Source organism: Anoplolepis gracilipes, chromosome 14 (assembly GCF_047496725.1).
Source record: "Anoplolepis gracilipes chromosome 14, ASM4749672v1, whole genome shotgun sequence".
NCBI lineage: Eukaryota > Metazoa > Arthropoda > Insecta > Hymenoptera > Formicidae > Anoplolepis > Anoplolepis gracilipes.
Window position 1 is genome coordinate 2841889 of NC_132983.1, and position 21260 is coordinate 2863148.

At 35.3% G+C, this 21260-nt stretch overlaps 2 protein-coding genes across 4 annotated transcripts; both read left to right on the forward strand.

Annotated features, from left to right (window-relative positions):
- Positions 1-119: 119 nt before the first annotated feature.
- Positions 120-18654, forward strand: LOC140672850 (uncharacterized). The gene is made up of 5 exons (XM_072905283.1): positions 120-433; positions 1455-6380; positions 6461-12534; positions 12621-12860; positions 13052-18654. The coding sequence occupies exons 2-5, from the start codon at positions 1547-1549 to the stop codon at positions 13115-13117; spliced, it is 11214 nt and encodes a 3737-aa protein (XP_072761384.1). The 5' UTR covers positions 120-433; positions 1455-1546; the 3' UTR covers positions 13118-18654.
- LOC140672854 (uncharacterized) lies at positions 18500-20948 on the forward strand. Of its 3 annotated transcripts, none has more exons than XM_072905286.1 (7): positions 18500-18654; positions 19242-19411; positions 19577-19693; positions 19779-19967; positions 20093-20329; positions 20474-20762; positions 20817-20948. In XM_072905286.1, exons 2-7 carry the CDS (start codon positions 19244-19246, stop codon positions 20918-20920), a joined length of 1104 nt encoding a protein of 367 aa, XP_072761387.1. In that variant the 5' UTR covers positions 18500-18654; positions 19242-19243; the 3' UTR covers positions 20921-20948. The 3 variants fall into 3 exon arrangements, with proteins under 3 accessions (XP_072761387.1, XP_072761388.1, XP_072761386.1); XM_072905287.1 differs by having other exon boundaries at positions 20829-20948; XM_072905285.1 differs by having other exon boundaries at positions 20474-20948.
- Positions 20949-21260: the final 312 nt, after the last annotated feature.

Here is a 21260-nt window from a genome sequence, read left to right on the forward strand (position 1 = left end):
TATATATTCGAAGAATTGCATTATTAACAATAAGGCAAAATTATATTTTCACTTCTTTCATAATTTATTTTATGGACGTGCGACATTTATAACGGGATTTTTTTTTTTTTCACGCGTTCCTCGTCGTAACAAGCCAACGGCACTCGTGGCTATATTAAGCGAAGCATAAGGCGATTAACGTCGCATTTTTCACGAATATTCGACGTGGGCGTTTGCACGCATGTGCGTCCAGGTGCGAACCAGGTGCGAGTGCGCAGATATGCACACACACGTGCGCGCGTGCACACCGCACACATACATGCGGGGCAGCATATCAGGTTGCGCGCACGAAGCACCTCTTGGTGCAGAGGGCGCGTGATGTTTTTTTTTTCTCTCCTCCACAAGCAGTCGTGTCCAATATGGCGTGCGTGTCGTGAACGATGTTAATGTGCAGGTAAGTCAAAGAACGCGCTGCCTGTCCCGCGTGTATCCCGCACACGACACTATGATCTCGACGATGAGGGCGAAGTGAGCGCGATAAATTCGTCGCGACAAATATACGATTACAAAAGGCTAACGATTCAATAGCATGCGTGATAATCAATCTTGTTGTCAGTCTCGTACAACTTTCAAGGTCCGGCCAGCAAGGTGCGTTTCCACTCTCATGCCAGGTACGCGCGTATAAATTATGCACCGTTATCATTACCGCGTGCGATACATGACGAATGACAGCAAAAATATTCGGCCGCTTATCACGATAAACATACGTACGACGAAGGGCATCGCGCGATCTAGGCTAATTGTAACAATGGCTACAACACTGGGGTAAATATGGTTGTCACCTGTGGTGTCGTCGTCGGTCCGTGTCTCGGTATATACCGTTTCGTCTCGGCTCCAACCGCGGAATGATGACAAAGTTAATGACGTTTTCTCGACGTCGACGCGTGATACATATAGCGATACGTGGTTGTTAGATAGCGTGTCGAATGTGAGATTATTTGTATTATAATGAAGATATATATTCGGCCATACTGATAAGCATGGCCCGTGTATCCCAAGGTGTCAAAGAAATATCTAGGTCATACTTTTGTGTTACGTTATAACGTGTAGCGTGCATAATTTTGAGTTTGACGGAACAAAGGCTACGTGACATCGTAATTTCAAGTTATTTTAATTCTTGCTATTTTTAATTTCTTATAAAACATAAGAATAATTATATTATCTTTATTTTTGCAAAATACATGAAAGAACGAATGTATAAAAGAATATATTATTTTTTAGAAATAATTTTAATTATATTTAATTATATAATTAAAATATACGTACTTTTAATATAATTTTAGAAAAATTAGATACAATCTGACGTTTTATATTATTATATATCGTATAATATGTTAAATATATACATATATATTCTGAATTCTGTGTAAATATTATAAAGCAAATATATAACATGCTTTATCTTTTTTCATTAGGTAGTCTCCTGCTCTTATTAGTTGGACACATTTTTCTGCGAATAAGGAGAACAATGTAATCACACAAGAAAATAATAGCAAAACAATGTACAATGAACTACAGTGGAAATATGCCAGATTGGCATCAGTATAATCCCTCGCAATCAGGAATAAACGACGTAACATCTACTGCTCAAAATGTCAATTCTGGACACTTATCGTTTATTTCCAGTATTAATCCAACCTGTCCGACACAGTTGAATAGCTTGAACCTCAGTTCTGAGGGATTCGAGAAACATCAAAGCGATCCTAATTTCAATCCAAGACATTTCCAGCCACATTTGTCAAGTAATATTTCCCATGGGCACAATGCCGCTGCTGACAATACCCCTCTGGCGTCGATGGTACAAATGCAAAACTGCATTGGTCATTATGGACCTTCGAATACGAGAAATCCCATGGTGGATAATCCTATGGACCCGAGGAATGCGCCGATAGGTGGTTTAAACGAGGAGCTAGGCTATAGAAACAATCAGGTGCCTTTAAACGGGCCTATTTCTCATATGAATGGACCAAATGTGATGAATATGAACGCACCGCCACACGGATCTATAGGACCACGAAACCACACGAATGTGAATTCCCATGCCACTAGCAGAACGGCGGGCCCTCCGCCGTCCTATGTTCCCTGCAAGGCATTATGCTGCAATCCGGATCCTAACATAAATTACCAGCAGTGGGAAAAGTACTGCTCTTATCAGAACAACGCGACTTACAGGGAAAACATTCGCTCGTCTGGTGGATATCAAGCGGACGCTCGACGATTCAACAGTGATTTCAACTTCAGAAAGGATAATTTCGACGGAAAAGAGGTTCTACCGCCTGTCGTGCCACCGCCTAACGGGCCTAATGCGGATCACCGGAGGAATTTTCCTGATTACAAGTATCGCAAGGATCGTATGCTCTCGCGAAACTATCCACCTTCAGGCATGTTGCAGAATTATCCTATGCAAAGCTACAATTACACGGGAGAGTATCAGAAATATCCCTACAACGTTAAAGAATATTCCAAGATGAGCGGTATGAATGTACCGAATCAGGGAATGGTTAAACATCAAGAACAAGGCTTCGCGATACCTCAGCAAAAGTATAACAGTAAACAGGTACCTTATCAAAACAACAGTGGCACTATGATGCCGAGCAGTATGCCGTCCGCCACGAATGTGCCGAATCCGAGTATGATTTCATCCGCGCAGAATACCTACTTTAATTCGCAATACTCGAGGAATCTACCGACGGAGAATACGCACGATTGTCAAGAAACTACCACCGATAACGTATCCATGGTAAATAGAATGCAGGCGTCGGCCATGCATGCTCCTCCTCATTCGCGATATCAGATATATCAGCAAAAGATAGCGATGCAGAGGTTTTCGACGGAAAATCATCTGAGAGAGCTGATGAGGATACCTGGGTACCAATCACATCCCAAGTATAAGGAATATGCTCATAGGTTCAGAGAAATATTGAAGTTACAGCAATCCATTACGTATCAAGGATCACTTCAGCAAACTCCGCCGTGCGTCACCGCGTCGACTGTCGCCAATACTTCCGCCATCCCGCCTATAAACTTACAATTCGATCAAAATGGCGTTTTGATCAATTCCAATTACATGTCCGAAGCTTTTTCCAGAATACAACAAGTGCCGCCAGTGAATCCCCAGGCGCCGCTCGGAGACAGCTCGGCGGATAAACAAGTAGGTAAGGACGGTAACAGTGTCTCTGAAATGGCGAATCACAACATTCAAAAACCGGAGCGATTGATGTCGCAACAGCATAACAACGGTGGTCTTGCAGCGGCCGTCCTGTGTTCGGAAAACGTTCAGAAACAAGATGGATATCCTATGCAAAAGAGTCTCGATCAGAGCCAGTTTGAAGTGCAGAAAACAGGAAGCGAGAATTTCAATAATTTGGATACAAACACGAACAATACAGCTGTACAACAGAAAATATCCAAAGAATTCGCCGACAAGCCAGAATTGGACGTACGACAGTTCCTGGCTAATTGGGACGAATCGGAGGACGAGGACGGGGCGAGCAGCAACTTGCCTATTTTAACCGATTCGACGCCAGTGGTGGTTGTGGGCTACGAGAACGTGAATCTCTCGGCGAAAACGTTGGAAGATCTAAACGGTTCCAAGTCAGAAGAGATCACCTCAAACGTGATAACGTTCGAGAATCAAGATAAGAGCAACAACATCGACGTGATGCCCGCGCAAGACTGTTTGACGATATCATACTCGGCCGCGGAGAACATCGAGATAGCCAAGGATTCGACGTGCAAGGAAATAATATCGAAGGAGAATATCGTGCCGGGAAGTCATATCATACAGTGCATAAGCAATGGACCTGACGAAGTACCAACGATACATATAGTCGATAATCTAGAGATAGGTAGTATTTTGCAGGTCGCTAACGGTCAAACGGTTGCCGAAACGGTTGCTCTGGAGAGGCAAGAAGCGGTGTCGTTTTTCCAGGAAGGAACAGCAATTACGGCAAGCGCGATGACTCTCGAAGTTGACAAGAAGACCGACAACGAATCCGCTTCAACTGAATATAATGCTGAAGCACTTGAAACGCTGAGTAAAGACATCGTCGAAGGTTGCTCTCCTCCTAAAACGATGGAGGATACATCGCAGACATCGCGGATAAACGCTCCGGAAGTAGCGTCCACCTTACCTACATCTATGAAGGACAACTTGGATGCCGCTCAAGACATGAATTTGAAGAAGCAGAACAGTTTCGCCAGCGAGGAATCTCATAATCCGGATGACATAAGTTTACCGGATCTACCTACATCCGAGTGCACTCCGATCTCTACCACGTTAAATACGCCTATTCATTCCGATAACGAGGAGTCGTCGGAATCTCACGTCGATGACCTCACAATATCGACGAATCCGATAGAAATTATACAGAATAGTCCAATGATTAGTTTTACACAATCACCGACGAATAGAGAACCTTATGATCATTTGAGCGACCAGCGGAATAAATCGATCGATCCGCCAGAAGGTGAATATCGAGCGGAGAATCATTTCAAAAACGACGGAAGTACTAATAATATGCTAGGTCACAATTCCGTTCTGGGCACATTTGAATTTTCCACGAATATTAATAAAAACGATGCGACAATAGCTGCGAAAAACAGTGAAGAACGTGTGAATACAAGTGAAAATTCAAAGAATAACAATGAAAAAGTGTTTTCACTGCACGATGAAACGGAAAACGTGGAGGCCACCGGTATGCATATGACTTTGACCTCTGCGAGTGAATATGAATTAAAGATCGTGTCAACAGGAATGCAACAGAATAAGTCGATGCGGGATTATAAAAATTCAACGATCACCGAGCGCCGCGCGAATGAATCTCAAGCCACCTCCTCAACAAATCCGGATGCTCATAAACAATTACAAATACTTCCAGAAACGAATGTGAAAGCAACACTTCGATATGCCAATTCGATGGAACTGAATAATATTGCATTGCAAAATATTACGAGTGATCCGGACCCCGTTGAACTGAATAGCAGCCAGGATATTAATTATTCCGAAAAAAAATGTATATCGACTTGTCAAACAATAACGACGAGTACGATAAGTTTATCGACAAACGACATCACATTAGGAAATTCCAGATCAACGGTAGAAGATGGTTGTTCGACAAAGATTATAAAAAGCGACTCTATGTCGCGCAGTACAAAACATTCGACTTTAAGTAACAATAAGTCAAGAAAGTGCGAGACATTTACGAGCGATAAATTTGCGAAGGAAGATCTTTTGGAGAAAAACGCCAACGCTAATAAAGTAGTAAATCTCGATGCAAAAAACTCGAAAAATTCTCGACACATAACGCTTACGGATCATAAAAAATCAATTTCGGATAATCAAACAATTTCTCGCAAGAAAAAATGTTTATCCGAGAATACGGCGGATAAATTATACGGCGAAACAATTATACATCACAATAAACATACTCAAGAAGCGGCAACACTAAAGGAAAACAAATCCTATCCCGTCGAGAATTTAAAAAAATCTGATATTTCGCATAATAAACCAAGAGTGATTGATAACGTTAGTATCGACGATAGCGGAGAAAGGATGCGTCTTCTAAAGGAATACAGAAGAATGAAATATAAATCGCCTACTGTCGGACTGCAGAATAAAAATAAAGGTATGCAGGAAGATTTTGATTGTACAGTAAACAAGAAGCCTCACTCTTCGCCTGAAGAAATGTTGCAATTACCAAGCAATAAACAGCTATATCAGAAGGACGTAGCGAAACTCAAATCGTCCGACGAACAAGAAAAGAAGCGTGCAAGTATCTTGAAAACATTCGTAAGTAAGAATATAAATCCCGACTTTGCTATTCAAGTTACGAATGTCAATTTAAAACTTAAGGATAATAATCATCAGAAAGAATCACAGAATTTGGAAGAAAAGGTGAAGAATAGTGGTCCCCTTGATGCGATTAAGATCGAGATAAACGTGTCGTGCACAGAGCGGAATACATCTGAGAAGCTGTTACACGAGAATATCAAGAATGCCGTGGCTGAAACGATCGGTCACTTGACTAATTCGATTTCGAACGGAGTCAGATCGAATTCGACAAGTATAACGGAAATTCAGTGCGATAAGAAGACAGTTTGTGATAAAGCTGCGGATTGTCGCGACTATGAGGGACGCGCTCGATCTCCAGCTGCTTTAACGGAAACGTCTATATATACTGAGGCTCACGAGAATCCAACCAACACGGAAGTGGTTAAACATGATACGGTTAATTCCGGATGTAAAGAAGACTTGATTAACGAAACATCCGGTTCGTTTAAAAAGAGACGTAGCTCGTTATTGGAAGGAGAATCAATCAACGATATATATAAAAACAAAGGTACTTTACATTTTCGAAAATGGTAAGAAAATTGCAATAGTTTTGTAATATAATAATCTTACAAGATATTTTTCTTTCAGATAACGTCGATACCGAAGCTAAGTCAGAATCGAGCGCTTTAGAAATTTCAAAATCAGAACAGGCGGCGATCAGAAGAAGAAGCTTGCACGAAGAGTCGGACAAGAAAGTTGCTGCTATCAATATTTGCAGTGAGGAATTGAAAATTTCTTCAGATAATTTGTCTTGCGCGCGATCAACATCAAAGAATATTCAGAAGAAAGAGCATCAGGAGACGACCGCTGTTTCTTTGTGCAGGAATGCAAAAAGTTTCCAAGACGATATCGCATCTAGATTAAATGCGATTCCATCGACCTCTTCGAGTACAGTGGATCCCAATCTAGAAAATGCCAGTTACGATAATCCCGTGCATTTCGATTATAACCACTTTGACGTTGCTCCGAACGAGAATGCAGATGCCAGTACAAAGCGTATCGATAAATGGAAAAAGTCAAAGAGAGACGATGGTAGATTTGGCAACTTTGATCTATACGAGACCGCTAGCGGTTACGTAAATCCAACCTTCTTTAGCGCGGACGAACCGGAGAACTTAAATACAGTTCCTGTATACACTACCAAAGACGGCAAGATCACTTACAGTCCTAATCCTCGATTCACGTATCGTGAATTAATCATGGAGGCTCGCGTGAATGAGAGTTACAATAATACGCGCGAATCGTATTTCACGAGATCTCCATCGTACGATTATTACAACTGTTCCAAATTGCGAAAGGTATTCAAAAGGAATCGCGACGTCGCTTCCATTACCGATAAGAAAGAAGAACTTTTGCCTGCCGACACCAAATCTGCGGTGAGACATATTGATCATTTGCCGAATAAGAATGCTGTTCACAAAAGCAGTCTTTGCGCAAAAACATCTCGAAGTACGTCGCATCTTGAATTCTTTAACGATGACGCGAACAAATTGTACGCAAGCAGAAGTAGTCAACAAGAGAGCAAGGAAAATAGTAGAAAGAATATCGTAGACTTGAGCTTTCTCGAAAAACAATACAATCTGGACAGCGAAACCACGTCCAGCGTTAAACATTGTAAGACAAAAATGTTGAATAATCCCGCGTATGAAAAAGGACACAACGAAAACTCCGTATTTGATTCAAGTTTATTTCTGACACCGAGGCCTCCTTGTTGGGAAGAAACAATGGAATCTGTTAAATCGTACTCGTCTCATGTCGACAGGAGAAACAGCGATAATCTTAAGGAATTAAATTTCAGCGAGATATTTGCACAGAAACGACTGGATTCTTTCCCATTTCTGTCAACCGAGCAAAACTCTTCCAATAATAGTAATCGCAAGGCAATTTGTACTACGTCGAACGAGTCAACGCATCGCCCTACATGCGACTATACTGGACATTTAGATTCGATCTGGGACGAAGATTCACAGTGCGAACAATTAGATATTGCCCCACGTAATAATAAAGAAGAAAATGAATATAATCAGAACGATACGTTAGCAACAGATGTTATTAATAAATCGGCAAACATGCTCAATACATCGTTGAATATGCAAAAAAGTGGTGAATATGCAAAAAAACAGGAATTTCAATCCGATAAAATTAAATCCAATGATTTATTCATTGAAAGAGAAGAATTTTCAAGGGCTCAATCTCCTAAAATAGCAGATGAGAAAAATCACGATTTGGAAAAAAATCAATCTTCTACGAATTATATTAAAGACGAGAAAACATTAACAAAACCTCATTTAATAAAAGATGATAATCATGTTTGTTCTACACCTGCTTCTCCAAAGGAAGATAAATCCAATGCCAATGAGGATGCAAATGCGAAACAAGTTTCAAGTGAAAGTTGTGTCGAAATTGCAAATCCATTTAAATTGAGTGCAGAGTCTAACAATATGCTCGATGAATCAAAATGTACAGAAACAGTGAAAGATTCTACGCTTATCTTAAATAAAGAGGATGAGATCAGTGATTCGATGAAAGATAATTTGGACTCTGTTATAAGTCAGGAAATTGTACATCAACAAGATTCATCGATTCTAAGTGATCGCAAAGATAGTGAAAAAGTTGTGCCTGTAATAGAATCGAATATTTCGACAGAAATTAACTTTAATCAAACAAACGGTCAAGATGATGGAGAAAATTCTACGGTATGTAAATTAAATGAACCAATTACCTCGCAAAATCCATCCGATGTCGTATCCATAGAGCAATCACTCAATGAAGAAAGCGACAAGCAGCAAAAGCCAGAAAATAATAAACAAGAAGATGAAGTCTCGCCGAAGGATCAGGAAAACGACGAGGTGGATCATTGTAGTACCGCGATAATATCTACGCCAGCCGTTGCATTGAAATTACCTGCCGAAAAAAATATATGTGATTTATTCGCGAATGAGAAGCGCAAACAAAATATATCTGAGTTCACTGTCATCAAGAACATAATTAATAGTGATGAAAAACAACATCAAAACCCCGAGACGAAAGAGAATCCCGGGGTGGATTGCAACATAACTCTCGATTCCAAATTATTGTGCATAGATTCCTCTGATTGTGGAATTTACTCGGAGGATAGATGCCCTCTGACCCAGATATCCGAGCATGATTTCACTGAGGAAGACAGCATAGTGCCGATGGAATGGGAGACGAGCCAGATTCAGGAAGACGCTGTCAATCGTTTATGCAGTATCGACGAGTCATCGATCGACTTTACAGGCGCGGCCAGCTCGCTACAGGAAGCTAACTCATTGTTAGACAATCTGTCTCTCTCGAGGACATCGATTATCAAAGAATCTCGAGTCTCGGAATTGATCGCTGAGATTGCAAGCAAGCCAAATGACGAGGCTCAAGTATCAGCGGTCGAATCGGCGCCGATGATCGAGGAGCCTAAAGTGACACCGACAAACAACGACGAGAACAAGGAGCAGGATAAAGTTTCTTCCAATAGTTATGAGAAAATGACGTATATGCGTGCGACAGATTGCAACGCTAATACAAAGATAGTTCCCAAACTCGTAATCAAAAAGAGCGAGGCAAGCTCAAAATTTGTTACAAAGATGAGTCCTTCTTCTGTTACGCAGTTGGATAGTACAATTAATAAACCAATCTTCAAGCCAGGCTGTCAACCGAAGATACCCAAAATGATTATCAGAAACGCGAGATCTCGCCCGGGTACACCATCCATCGAGGCCGTTCACGAAGAAGCTCCTCCTGTTCAAATAAATATCTCGGATCGGACTCTACTTACGAACGAAGAACTGTACGTGAATGATTCCGAGGATTCTCTGCAAGAATCAAGTAATTATAGAAATAAGATTCCCAAAATGAAGATTAAACTAGATGAAAAACATTCTAATAAAATAATGAGGACCGAGGATAAGGGTATTTGCGTTAAACGTAAAAGCATGAAGAAAACTGTACCGAAGGTAAAGATAAAGAGTTCGAAAAACGATCTATCGGATGATTCGATCTGCAGTATATTTTCTCAAGATTCGAAAGATTCGGGAAGATATGAGGAAAAGATACCTGTATTAAAATTGAGAAAGCAGGAGAGAAACAGATCGCCATCTCCAGAAGTGACGCGGAAGAGACAGAGTTCGTGTCATCCGGAAGTGCCGTTAAAGAAATGTAAGAAATCCGGACGTGACGAAACAGGACACTCTACGAGACGTAGTAATTCATCCGATTCGACGCGAACAATCGCGTCGGATGGCGAAACGAGAAAAAATCCCTTGGTACGCATCTCTGAAAAGATTCCCAAAGTAATTATTAAGAGAACGTCCGCCAGTGCGGAATTTAAGTGCGAATTGAGCAAGAGTTGCAAGAACGTTATCGCGAAGAGCGCAAAGTGGCAACCAGAAGTCAAGTTGGAGAGATATCGGATCCTGGATAGCATGGTGAAGGATTTAAAATTAACTCTGTCCCCTATATCATTACGAACTCTGGATGAAATATTTTCAAATCGCAAGGAAAGCGGTCATCGTCGCGAGAAGGAAAGTGACTATAAATTATCCAGGTCGAATTCGACGTCTGACTTGCTTCCGATGAAATGTAAGCAGAGAAGAATGTCGGATTACGATTGCAGAAAAGTCAACGATACATTAAGCTTTACGTCATCGCGAGATACGGATTCTAAGGATGCTAAGACATGTACGGCGAAGAAAAATCGAGGTGGAAAATCAACTGATGAAAAGGATAAGAAACGTAGATCGAGATCTCGTGATGACAATCCACGAGTGGAGATAGACGTTACTTTGTCCGATAAAGGAATCGGTCGATCGTTCGAGAGGTCCAGCTCGGAGAAGACTACTTTACAATCCGACGAACACAAGTCTGACAATTCTAACATCGATCACGAGCAAGTAACGAAAGCAGACGAAGATACGATATTCGCAAGTAAGCTTGAGGAGAAGAATATTCCTGTCAAACATTCAAATGACTCTACAGACTTCAAGCTCGCGTTAAAGGAATTGAAAACAACGTCTAAGGTGGAATCTTGTTTCGTAAAGGTACCCGATCTGAACGAATCATTTTCCGAAGAAGTCAGTCTACGAACTGATAAAGAGGAAAAGGAGCAAGATGATGATGACGATGATGATGTTTTCTTGGAGAAGGATGATAATAATAAAATTGTAATAAAGACAGAACGACTGAGTAGCTCAGGTGACGTGGACAATGATTGTACTTTGCAGGATGTCAGTTCACTTAAAGACGATCCCGTGAGTATGTTGGGCAATTTTGAGATGGATAACAATTCTGTCATTAAAATCGAGTCTTCGGATGAGAGTCAATCTACGATAGAGATCCTGCCGGCTTCGCCGAATGGTACTAGCGAGTTGGAAAGTCACATAATTGAGGACGGCGACAGCGAGCAGTTGTATTCGGCGGACGCAATTCCGACTCAATTCGAGTTAGAATTGGAGATTACAGATAACAGTAATACCGATCTACTGGATGTGCTCATGCCGAAACTAGATCCTATTACTGGTTACAGTTCACGTCGTGTGTCCACCGAAGAGCCGTGTGGCGATCAGACGTTGAAAACAACACGTTGCAATAAATTCGAAACTTCGTCTCGTGGCAAGAATTTGCGGGAGAAAGATAAACATGTTATTAGTAGCGATGATAGATCTGTGTTGGAGAAGAACTCGGTTGGCTCTATCAAGGAGATTTTTTCGAGATCCTCGAGCGACAAGACAGTAGCGTCTACCGTAACAAGGGAAAACTTCTGCTGCAACGATTCTTTGATAAAAGAAGTTTTGGCGGCTAAGGAGACCTTGAAGAAGTGCCTTTCGAAATCCAGATGTGAAAATCAGAGTAACGCGAGACCGAAGACAGCCGCTGAGAAGAAACAAGGCTCGAGTTTTGATCTCAATAGTCTCTCGGAGACGACGTATTCGACTGATGTTTCTTCTCAAGACTGTCATAATGACGTTAAGTCTCAAGAGAGCTCTATACCCGCGACCAGTAGATCTAACAAGACTGAGAATATACCTAATGCCGAGAAGTCTGATAAAAAACATTCCAAACAAAGTAAAAATTCATTTGTGAAGAGAAAGACGAAATTACTCGAGAAGAATGATAAGCCAGATACCAAAGAGACGATAGATGACGCGCGCGAATGCACTACAATATCCTTAAAAGCGTTCAAACGATTCGGCGAAACCACGTCGAACGAGAGCCTAATTCGTACTATATACTTGAGCGAGAAAAGAAAGAAGAATCTAATGGAACAAAGTGACAGTTTTCAATTGCAAGATCCACAACGGAGAGAGAAGAATAAGCTTGCTTCTTACAAGATTCCCAAAATATCGAAATTTACGAATCAAGAGAGTGACACGAATGATAATATGAAGGAAATTAAGATCAAGGAAGATAATATGCCGATATTGGAACCTGAAATCACTATGAATTTTGACGCGAGTTCCGACAGAGACAGCTCCCGATCACCTCCAGTCATCACGATCCAAGATAACGAAGATCTCGATATTACGGAATCCAAATTGATAGACGACAAAGTCATAATGTCGAGCGATAAAATTGACGATACGAAAGGTGTTAATCAAAAAAGCGAGATGTCTGTCGCCGATTTTATAACTCAATTAGCTTATCATGAAAAGGTAAAAAAAAATTTATCTCATTAACATACCTGTTTTTCTTCCATTAGTTCGAGTAGTCTATTCTTATCGCTCGTTTTCTTCCGCAGGCAACGATAAAGCACAGACGATACTGTAATCTGTGCGAGAGATGGTTCCCGACAAAATCGCGGCATCGACGACACTTGGCTGGATACCAACATCGTCATATAGAATTGACACAACGTAGAAGCATTCACGCACTATTCATGCTCTTCACGGGCAAACCCTGCCCCAGACTACTGCCGGCGAATGTCGCGCGAAATGATTGTGCCGTAGGTGAATTAACGCCGTTGCAAATTGCGGTACAGGTATGTTGTACTTGTCTGCAACATTTATATTTGTATTACATTATGTGTTACGTTACGTGTATATATATTTTGTTGTATTGACTACATATATATAAATTTACAAGAATTTTTATATAGCAGTGAGATAATTAGCACATATATATATATATATGTTTAAACATTTACATATGTTATATATATGTATTTTTCAGGATGTCACAAAGAGCTTTGATTGTATACAGCAAAGTCCTAAGAAGCAGAATGACGTTGATAAATAATCAGGAGTAAGTTATTTGAATTAAGCATAAACATATACCTAAAATTACTGTGATCATAATAACATGGCTTACAGTGCAATCTTCTATAAACATTATTCGCGATAATAACAAAAGATGATATGAATATTTTCTATAGCAGCTAGACTGTTAACACGATTAATAGCTGCTACGGTTAATGATCATCAGCATCGAAATTTTACCTGCTAGATAAACGGAACGCTTTTAAACATTTGCTGATTTTTAGCTAAGTCAAGTCGATGAATAGGTCATCAGTAACAGAAGTTACCCGAAAGACAATTCTAGCTCGCAATTAGACGTTTAGCCAAAGATTTTAGCAAAGCTAAAATAATACACGTTCGATTATTTACACTTTTCAGAAGACTCTGGTCTTTTATTTGTACAAAGTTTTACGAGTGATTCAAACGCGCTATATGTGCTCACTGCGAATTTTTATTTATATTATGACGATATAGATATATATATAACACGTATATATACACACATGGATATATACCTATAATTATATTTATCATTCCAGTTTGCAAAAGACATGTACACTGGCAACATTATGTTACTAAGAAACGTATACGGTTAAAATTATATGAAAATCTGCATTTTATGGTATAATATTTCTAATAATAGAGACGTTGTACAAGAAAAAAATGAAACATTCCTATCTACATATAAAGATATTAAATGAAAAAAATCTGTGAGCTATGGAACACACATAAAAATGATTTATCTTGCATAATAAAGAATCTATATAACTGTTTGCGCGATTTATATATAAATGTATAAAACAGTCGATATATTATCACTGTGTGCGTGTGTTGCTGTTAAATGCACTTGAAATAATCAAACGTTTTACATTCTTTGTTATTTCTTTATAAAGTATAATTACTCATAAAGTTTTATTTGTGTAATATTTTATCTCGTTGTTATTTTATTTGTAATATTTTATTGATGTTATTTTAAATGTAATAATGTTACATACGAAAATATGTATTGCCTATGAAAAATGTGGAGGATATATATGTGTGTATATATGTATATATACATATACATATGTAATTCTTCATTAAAATGTCTATTATGATATTGCTAAATATTTATGAAATCATGTCATGAGTTATGCAAAATAAATAATGTCCCATAGCTCTCATATTGTAGTTGATGCAAAAACTGTGGCAAGCGTTAGAGAAGATTGTAGAGAAAATCTGCATCTAACATTGTACTAGGCATTGACGAATGTATATATTGCCATAACACAGAGGATCTATTGAAGCAAAATCCGTGATATTAATATTAGAAGAATTTAAAGTGAGCAAGTTGAGGCCAATCTCACACAATTTACAATATAATTTCTTTCCTTTTTTAACATGGTCCAAATATGCATATTATGTATGCACAGTGTTGAAGCACTGGGATAATGATGCTATGCATATATATATATATATATATATATATATATATATATATATGTATGTATGTATGTATGTATGTATGTATCTAACCAAAATCTCTGTTAATACAGGTTTTAGTCATAGTTTTATGCTCCCTTTACACGTGTTTTGCACTTGATTTAAACTATTCAAAGTATATCTAGTTATTGAAAATATTGATTGATAGTAAAAAAAGTTGAGAAATTTTGCACTATAGATTTTATTAAAGTGTAAAGACGGGGGTGAAATAATTCCTTAAAGCACTAGTTCCTGGCTTTAGACGGGGTTATAGAATACATAATATTATTTGTTAAGAGGCTATAATGAAATGTTATATTAATACAGGGTTGATCGATTGTATTCGACAATCGTTTCACACTATTTCTTAATTTATCTTACAAAGTTTAATACAAAGTAAAAGTTTCATTCAATCTATTCTAGTTCTGGACCAATTTAACCAAATGTAATAGTTAGATTGTGTAAGTTTATGAATTGTTATTATAGTTAAAAAAATCTTTGTTTTTCTTTATTCGTTTCAAATGTTTTAGATTTTATTCGCACGAGTGCCTTAAAATAGACTTAACAGTATTCGTTGTATCGTGTTACATCTATATATTATATAAAAGAATATGAAAGATCTATATATATATATCTATACATATATACATATAACAAATAAATCTATATATTTATACACTTGAGCATGTTTATACACATGTACATAATTATGCCTTAATTATTGGAGCACATATTATAAATTATATAATTAAATTTAAAGATATATTTAACACATACAAATAATATATTATATATATATATATATATATATATATACATATATAAGAGATGGAAAATATTTTACGAGTCGCTAATCTGATTGAGAAATCAGAAATTTTTACAGAGAACAAAATGTGCTAAAGTTTACTGTTGCCATTGAAATACTTATTATCGCAAGTTGAAAATGAAGGTTTTAGAATAATCATGCTGCCTCATAATATTAAAGTTAATATTTTAAATATTTTGGATATAATCGATATAATAATTTGATGCCACATTATTTATTTTACTGCATCACACTAAATGTGCAATGACTATATTGTACATTTAATGTACATAACGAAATTATACAAAAAATAGAAAATTATACAATATGAATTGTTGATAGCAACAGTAGTTTGTTGATTTTTCGCGAATCTGTGAATATAACGATTGCAGACTCATATATCTAAAAACATCGTTAACATGATGTATAAAATGTATCATATATACATGTGCATATGCATTTCAAATCATATAAAATAAATTGAAAAATGCTGACAGACTTACACATAATGAAAGTATATAAAAGAGTGCTCTCATAAAAAGATATAATAGTTATTAAAATATAAGACATACAAGGAATTGTTGTGAAATAATTTTTTGTATATATGAGACAGTGTTAAAAGTGTTTTTAATAATTTCAATATGAATTTTGTTATCATTTGTTATATACATATATATTTTTTTTATTTATTTCATTATCAGGTTTTAAATATTATCAGTTTATGAAAAAAGTCTCTACAGTACAAACAATCAAATATGATAAAATGTATGTTAATGTTACTACATTATGGTAATCAAATCCATAAATATTCTTAGACTTTAACAAAATAGAATGAATATTTTATAAAGTGTTAATTACACACTCTCTCGAATATGGTATATATTTAGATATTACACATACATATATACAAGTTTTGCTGTGCTATGATTTACCTAAATCATAACAACCGCTGCCGTGTTTAGTTTGTACTAATTATTATATATATCAGAGAAAGATATACATATATGTATGAAAGTTACTGTGCTCTTATAATTAGGACTTATTGTGTACATATATCGTTGTTGTGTGCTCGATGTGCCTAAAATTAAAACAAAATGTTACATGCATCACACACACATGTTCACACGTACATATATATATATATATATTGGAATTTCTGTACATGAAATATTTTATGAATTTATACATCACGTGTACATTATATAAGAAAAGTTCCTTGAACTATGTACAGATATTGATATTGTACATTGGTACGATAAAGCGTTTATTCTGCTGTAAGGAAAATTGACAAAGTGAAGAATTTTTAAAAATGCCTCATATATACATATATATATATATATATATATATATATATATATATTTATACTAAGTTACTCGTAATGTTTTATGCCAGCGTTTACGAAAAAAAAAACAAATGACAATGGGCATTATAATGATTTTATTGAAAATTTTCGATTTGGGTGTAACTATCAGATAGAGAGTGCGTTTTTTTAAAAGAAATAATTCCTGTATGAACTTAACAAATAAGAAATGTTAATTGTGCCCATCTAAAGATGAACAAAATTTACTGCACTTTATAAGAAATACTTAATTTTTAACCGATTAAATTAATTGAGATAACAGCAGTAGAGATCGGATTTCTGACTTCCACTAAATATAAATCTGTATAAGCTCATGCAGGACTGTGTTTTCGAAATCCTTGTTGGATGATATGTGCAATATAACTTAATATATATTGTACAGATCGCGTGAGTTATTTGTAGTCGATTATTTACCGAAATGTATATGTATCTGTTTATTATATATTTATTGCGATGCGTTATTTATAAATGTATGCATAGTGCTCGAATGAATTTTTTCTTTGTGAAACACATGTTTGTTTTTTATTAAAGTAAATTTTAAAAATTTATACATAAATATTAAACAATTATACATACATACATCAAGATCTACATTCAAAATGTATATATTAAATCATTTCTTTTATCAGATATTAAATATAATTTTATGTGCATTACACAGTTTTTCGAATTTATTATATAGTAATTTTTTTTTTTAAATAAAAATAAAAAATATTTTGTTTTTATAATGAAAATTGACCAAGGTAAACATATGTTCTTTACAAACATGTGCGAATTTAAAACACCAATTCTTGAATTTATATTATACTATATTTATATTATAAAAGTTGAGATGTATGTCCAAAAAATTTTATTAGATAATATCACAAGTAGTACATTATATTTCTCATTTACATAACAATAATTCATGATATATCAAACATCAATCTACGTTTTGGTAAAAGAATTTATCACACGATAAAAACAGCATATCTCATTGTAACTCGAGTGCTAGTATAATACCATCCATTGTGAAGACGATAGTACACTCTTGATCAATTAATTTTTAATGTAAAAACTTATCAGTACACTAATTTATAAATTTGTGTGTGTGCGTCGCTTTGTTATGCATTGTGTGAAAAAACGTGCACTCTTCATAATTTAGTTAAAAGATATATGTGATAAGACTTACAAAAATTATTATTATCTTGAGGTTCTGATGTCAACGGAATTACAACTGTGAGACATAAATATCTGTAATCATTCCATTGAATTATAGTAGGGAAAGTGAGGCCTATAAACATAGAGTTTTAAAACAATAAGTTTTATGCGATACGTTATAGTTTCTGTTATTATATTTACACGTACTTAGGCTATGAGAGTGTGTATAAAGAGTTCAAGTTACTATAGTCAAGAGAAAAATAAAGAGTGAAATGTCTGAGAAAAATTTATGTTGTACTTTAGATTGTTATGTCCATAAATTTTCAATTCCTTTCGAGAATAAAAATTTATTATATTAGTGTATAAAGGACGAAGTAGATTTTTGCGAGATTGATTTTCGCGCGCTCATCCAAGCTTGTCAACGATTGGTACATCGTTTGACCTGTCATTTTTCATAGGATAAAGACTTGCTCTAATGTACTGAAGAGATCAGTGGAATACACCAATCAGTAGGGACATTAATCAAGATTAGATTAAGGTCTTTACCAATCACAAACTGCTTTGTGAATAACACAAGATATTGTATTTCACATCCGCGCAAAGAAGAGGGAAAAAACTTTATAAAACAGAAATTCATAAAGAAAAAGAAAAGTAAAAAGTACAGTATCATCGAGGGATAAACATACGTAATACGTACATTGGTTGTGAGCCTTATCTTATCGAATCGGTACCGGTTCAAATCATAAAAGAAGTATATTATTTTATGTAAAAGTAAGTATACAATTATAATTGTGATGAACTATCTTTAGGAATAAATAATATAAATAAAACATGTCCAAGTTTTTATATCATAAACTTTCAACGATTAAATTGTTTACATTTTTTTCTAAGATTAACTTCAATAACAAAATTGAAATTGTTGATGTTATTCGAATAAATTATTTTTACTTATACATTATTTCTCCTTATAAATTTAACATGTTTTATTTAATGAAAAGGGAATATGAGTTCAGAATTTATCTTTTTCCTTTTACATTGGAAGGAAAAAAATAACAGACTTTATGTTGAATTTCTTTTTGTACATTAAAAAAACTTGTATATAGATTTTTTATCTAAACTTGTGGTAGTTCTATGATGGATTTATTTAGCTGATTGATTTTTCCATCAATATAACAAAAAATATATCCAAATATATTTTGTATTACAAATTTTGAAAGACCAACAGGTTTTGTTTTTAAATTGTCAACAGTATACTAGAGTCTAACGTTTTTGTCTCATATTTTTATTAAAATCTCATATTTAGTAATTAATTTTATGTTAATAATTGGTATTGCATAATTCACAAAATTGAATTTTAGAAATGGAAGCAGATATTTTAGTTACTTGTCCCTACAATCCTGCACATCGCATTGCTCAATATAAATTTATGAATCATGTAGCAAAATGCAAAAAAACTGCAAAGACAATAGGAAACAAGATACATTGTCCTTTGGATACAAGTCATATAGTAGATCGTGATCATCTTAAGGTTTGTATAACATATAAATATACACAAATTATATACAAATTGCAAGTCTTCATTGTCTATCTATTTATTTTACATAAAATTAAATTGTTTAGAATATGCAACGTATATTCTTGACAAATCTTCCTTTTTCTTCTGTTACTAATATTACATTTTTTAATATTGTAGGAACATATTGCAACATGTCCAAGTCTTGGAAATCTGGTAGAGGTGAATACTGGATGTGTTAAGCAAAAAGAAGACATAGTTGTAGATACATACAGGTCGACTGAAAACTGGGAAGAGGTATGAAACATAACAATAAGTAATTTGTATTGTGAGAAGTTTCTCTCAGCATACTTTAATTGAGTTAATACATTTGTATAAACAGGAACCACAAGTTACATCTTATGATCCAATGGAAGCATCAGCAAACAAACAAGTGATTCGGTTCGTATCTGGATTGTCAAAATCGGAGAAAAAGAAATTCAGAGAGAGCGAACGAATGCGCATTGTAAATTTAAGTCAGAAGGGAGCGATTAATACTGCAAGAAAAACTTCATTGTTAGTAAAAGATTCGGTAAGCAATATTTCAAACAAAGGTATTGAATATATACTTAAATAAACAACATTATAATTAATATAATAATTATATTAGTTATACATATATTTATATATTATTTTTTGTGTTTGCTGTATTTTTAGGTACAAGAACTACCATTACGCCCTCCTTGTAGTACTGCTGCAATATTCAATGATACAGTAACTACACAAGATGACTTTGACAATAGTCAGATAAATAATAATTTTGATACAAGTACTCAAGCTAAACCAACTCATGCAAATCCAGATTTATTTATTAAAACATTATATGATGCATTAGCTCCTGAATGCAGTGACACTAGTCAGCAATTGGAACAATCTGTGTATAGCACTGATATGGTAATACATTATGCTTTTTATAATATTTATAAACATAAATATATATAACATTTACTTTATCTTATCTGTAAAGGAATAATGTTATAAGGATATTTGTGTAATCTCTTTTTATTTTAATTATTTGATATATCAATACATTTTTAGGGAGCATCTGCACAAGATTACTCTCATTATGCCAAAGAAAAGAAAAATTTGTCACTCTCTCATCAAAATCATGAAACAACAGTTAAAAATACTCAATTAAATGAAACTTTTGAAATATTCAATAATGATAACTTAAAAAAAGAAAAAAATGAATGTCTTAATGAAAGTACTTCTAGAGCATCTGAACGAATTACTGATAAACTTCTTGCTTTATTAAAGAATAAAGAAGATGTCAGAAAGGTAGAATCTGTAGAGGAGATAAGTGTCAAACAAAATTATAAAGATTCAGGTGAGAGGGGATTAAATTGGGATGATGTTTTTAATCAATTCAATGATCGATTAGCTTATTTGACAGATATTCAGACCGCTGTCGCTGAGGAGAGTGCGCAATTACTCAAACAATTGAAAGAGCTCAAACTGCGTGAAGAACCTACTTTGAGAAAATAAAACTTCTCTACACTATATACAATGACGATATCTTACACATATGGTATTATGTTAGGAACTTCAATAGAGACATGGACAGAAGTACTATATTTTTTATTTCATAATACAGTTATAGAATTAACTACATCTTTAAAGAAAAGAAAATCTATTTAGTTTGTTTATAACATAGATATATTTGTATACTAACATATTTGGTTAACTAACAATCGTCATGACTAATTGTTTTAATTAATTATCAACAGTTAATCATTTAAAACTAATAATTCAAAATTATTAATCCATGTCTAATATAAGTTAATATAAATATAATTAATATATGTTTAAACCATATCTGAAGTTG

Bases quoted from the DNA above. Each gene is read 5' to 3' on its own strand.
- LOC140672854 (XM_072905285.1), top strand. From the start codon at position 19,244: ATGGAAGCAGATATTTTAGTTACTTGTCCCTACAATCCTGCACATCGC. The intron at 19,968-20,092 runs GTAAGCAATATT...CTGTATTTTTAG, and splicing joins CATTGTTAGTAAAAGATTCG to GTACAAGAACTACCATTACG. The intron at 20,330-20,473 runs GTAATACATTAT...ATACATTTTTAG, and splicing joins CTGTGTATAGCACTGATATG to GGAGCATCTGCACAAGATTA.
- LOC140672850 (XM_072905283.1), top strand. From the start codon at position 1,547: ATGAACTACAGTGGAAATATGCCAGATTGGCATCAGTATAATCCCTCG. The intron at 12,535-12,620 runs GTAAAAAAAAAT...TTTCTTCCGCAG, and splicing joins AATTAGCTTATCATGAAAAG to GCAACGATAAAGCACAGACG. The intron at 12,861-13,051 runs GTATGTTGTACT...TGTATTTTTCAG, and splicing joins CGTTGCAAATTGCGGTACAG to GATGTCACAAAGAGCTTTGA.